This window comes from Oncorhynchus nerka, linkage group LG3 (genome assembly GCF_034236695.1).
Source record: "Oncorhynchus nerka isolate Pitt River linkage group LG3, Oner_Uvic_2.0, whole genome shotgun sequence".
NCBI classification, from domain to species: Eukaryota; Metazoa; Chordata; class Actinopteri; order Salmoniformes; family Salmonidae; genus Oncorhynchus; species Oncorhynchus nerka.
Window position 1 is genome coordinate 7,001,657 of NC_088398.1, and position 3,658 is coordinate 7,005,314.

The 3,658-nt window shown below is 42.8% G+C and overlaps 1 protein-coding gene across 1 annotated transcript; it reads right to left on the minus strand.

Annotated features, from left to right (window-relative positions):
• Positions 1–1,338: 1,338 nt before the first annotated feature.
• LOC115140785 (zinc finger protein 37 homolog) lies at positions 1,339–3,454 on the minus strand. The gene is made up of 2 exons (XM_029679127.2): positions 3,175–3,454; positions 1,339–3,008 (listed from the first exon to the last, which is right to left on the minus strand). Exons 1-2 carry the CDS (start codon positions 3,368–3,370, stop codon positions 1,861–1,863), a joined length of 1,344 nt encoding a protein of 447 aa, XP_029534987.2. The 5' UTR covers positions 3,371–3,454; the 3' UTR covers positions 1,339–1,860.
• Positions 3,455–3,658: the final 204 nt, after the last annotated feature.

The following is a 3,658-nucleotide window of genomic DNA, read 5'->3' on the forward strand; positions in this document are numbered from 1 at the left end:
CTGCCAGGCCACCACAACCCATTTAACTTGATCTATATCATGCTGAAACAATGCACCCTTAAGATTATTCAGCATGTCTACAACCATTTCAAAAGTAACATCTGTTACCCCCAATAACACTTTTGCCGTATCCACAATAACCTTCAACTTGGCATTTCTGCTTTCCACAACCTGAGTCGTGTTGATAACCTTACCAATGAAAGCTATGAAGTTAACTTTATTCACTATCAAAGTGTCCTTTAACACAGCACATTTATGAGCACAAGATTTCTGAACAGGTCTCGAAACCCTGCCAGATTCAGTAGAACCAACCCGACATTAGGTCCACTTAGTACAGTAGCGGCCATGGAAGCGCCATCATTCCGCACTGTAGTTCCACTAATCTGTCCTACAGCCTCTGCATACGATACATCATGACTGATTATATACCTCTGAGCCTCTCTCTGCACCTGGGATCCACCAAATGCTGCACTATGCCTAATCTGGCTAATCTTGACTTCACCCATCTCTTTCTGTACTGCATTGGTTAGTTGGATAGGGTGTAAATGAGGCCCTGTGGTCTCATGAAACATCATCACCACTCACACATTATTACTCTTGTTCCTTACCTTGGCCCTCTGTATGCTTTCTTTACTAGACCATCCACTACTTTCAGTGTCATTATCTTTATTCTTCCGATGTCTTTCCACTACCAACCATTCCATGACCCTCATCCTCCTGCTCCAGACCATCAGAACTGACACCCATTCTGTTTGCATTCCAGCACAGCTGTTGCTTCTCCAACCTTTTCTCCATTTCGTCCACACTACTCGCCTCCATTTCGGCTGTCAGACTTCCAAACTTCTCACGCGTCAGCAACTCATTCACCCAGTTGACTCCACACAGTTCTCTAGGCACAAAGTCATTCAAACAAACCTCAAATCTTGTGCATCACAACCTCCAAGCAAGCCCTTCCTCCTCCAGCTGACCGAACTCCTCTTGGGACGTCCCTACCCCATGGAAGTTCTTTGTTTCGTGCAACAGGGTCTGTGTCCACACCATTATAACTCACTAAATGATTAGTGTGTAGATGCAGCCATTTGATATACTGGTGTGGACACAGACCCTGTCTAATTCACTAAATGATGTGTGTACATGCAGCCATTTTGATAAAGAGCTCAGAGATATTTCCACTGCCTTTACAGAGAATTAAAATAGATTTTATTTAAAGATTGGAGCCTGTGCCCTTTTCCTAACACTTCTATTGATTTCATCAGATAATGTTTGCATGGTTGGTGTTCTCAACATGATTCTGAAACGCTGCCAGAGAAGAGCAAAGCTGGAAAAAAGACAATTCAATTAACACATTATCAGCCATTTATTCTGTAGTACTTAATGTATGTCTGGGAATGTACAATATCTGGGTTGGTTGAAAGAAGCAGCTCTCATTTCAGGTGGTATATTTAGATCCCATTGAACATAGCATAACTGTATCATACCAATTCTCTATACATGTAAATACACATTAAATGTATTTTTTTTCCCCTTGGTGGATTTTGGCATTAGGCTCAGAGGTAAGTACGACATTTGGTGTACGGAAGATCTTGACACATTAAACAGAAGGGAACAAACATTCTGAAAACTAGGCTGTTTGCAACATCAGGGCAGATATATAGTGACATATTACTCTCAAGACCAATGCAAGGTTTATATACAGACATAACAGTGGATCACATCATGTCCTCTGTGTCATCCTATAACTAATGAGCAGGGACTCCTGTTGCTCAGAAACCCACTAACTGCTCTCTGTTAGAACATGCTATTAATCAGAGAGCAGTGTCCTGAGGAGGGCTATGTCCTGATTCTCCTCTCACATGTCTCTCAGTCTGCTGTCCGATTCTCTCCCCCCACACAGGGCACAGTCATTTGTTCTCCTTCTTGTAAACCCTCTTCACGTGGCTCTGTATGGTCTGAAACCATTGTGGCATTGGCCACGTTCAAGACACCTATATGTTTGTGAGCTGTCTGATGCTTCTTTAACATACTTGATGTGGTAAAGCATTTTCTACACACAGGACACATGTATGGCTTCTCCCCTGTGTGAGTCCTCATGTGCACTATCAGAGATGTATTCTGGCTGAAACATTTGCCACAATCCTGGCATTGATGTGGTTTCTCCCCTGTGTGGCTCCTCATATGTAAGTTTAGGTGTCCACGCTGAGTAAATCCTTTGCCACAATCTTGACAGTGAAACGGCTTCTCCCCTGTATGACTCCTCAAATGCCTTTTCAGGAAAGTATCCCAAGCAAAATATTTACCACAAATATGACAACACTTTGCTCCGATGTGAGTTTGTAGGTGATCCATCATACTTTCTGTGGACTGACAGAATTTTCCACACACACCACAAAGATGTTCTTTATCCTGTGTGTGCATTTGCACATGATTTAATAAAGACGCCATGGAGTCAAATTGCTTTCCACATACCTTACAACTAGGAGCAGCATCCCAGCTTACACTGGGTCTCGAGTGTGATTTTAGATGGTTCAATTTCCTGTCCTTAACACTATGAGAACTTTGTCCTTTTACTGTCTTTGTTCTCTTTGATTTGAGTGGCTTTAACATTAGACCTGACAGAGGTCCTCCACACTCCATCCTGTCAATATGTCCTCTGTTTTCACTCTGAGCTGCAGAACACTCTGTATCTACTGCAGAGAAGGGCTGAGACTCTCTGGTTGGTTCTGATACACCATAGTCTTCTACATAAGGTTCTGTTTTGATCTGTTCAGTTGAGGTGCTGGGTAGAGAGTATCTCTCTCCATGTGAGGACTGAGTTGGGTCCTGATAATAGCCACTTGATACACAGCCGTAAGAATTGATAAACTCATTGAAATGATTCTCTTCCTCCTGACTGGTTCTTGGTTCATCCTGTTCATCTTTCATCCGTGTGGGTTCTGGGTCCTTCTGCCCCAGACTGGGGCTCCACTCCTGCTGCTCATCAGACACGGCGACAGTGAGCTGCTGGAGGTCTGGAGATAATGGATAAAAAATAATAAAAACTGACTTGAGGCGTAGCTAGGATTACAATTATTATCTTTTTACAGACCTTGGTTTTGTAAATAGACCCTACAAAATTAATTAAATTGAAAGCTAATCGTAACTCATATGAAATTAACGTTATTAAAACAAACACACCTGCTCGTCTATGTAACTTGATCGGTGGCTTAGAACGAATATCCAGCATGCTCCGTAGACGCCTGTTCTCCTCCTTTGTGTGAGAGACCTCCTCCTGGTACTCTGCTATCGTTTCTTCAACGACACCAAATATCTCTTCCGCTGCAGCTATCAATTTCTGGTTGAGAAACACTCTCAAGAAATCAATTTTAGACATTTTTTAATTAGGAAAGCTGTCAGCCAGCTAAGTCAGCCAGCTAGCTACCAACGTAAACAAAGTCAAGAAGACAAAGAGCGCTGTCAGTATTCGTGCGTGCACGGCATAGTACATTTTGCATTGTCGCCCCCTGCTGTAGCGGAAGACAGGTCTTCGCAATCCTACAGATTGGATAAATATTTCCCAATCTATTCTTGGAGGTCCTCCAGTGTCTGAATATTTTTATTCTAGCCCAGCACATAGACCTACATGTAGTAGACTGCAGAGCTGGTGGCGCTGCTACAGCAC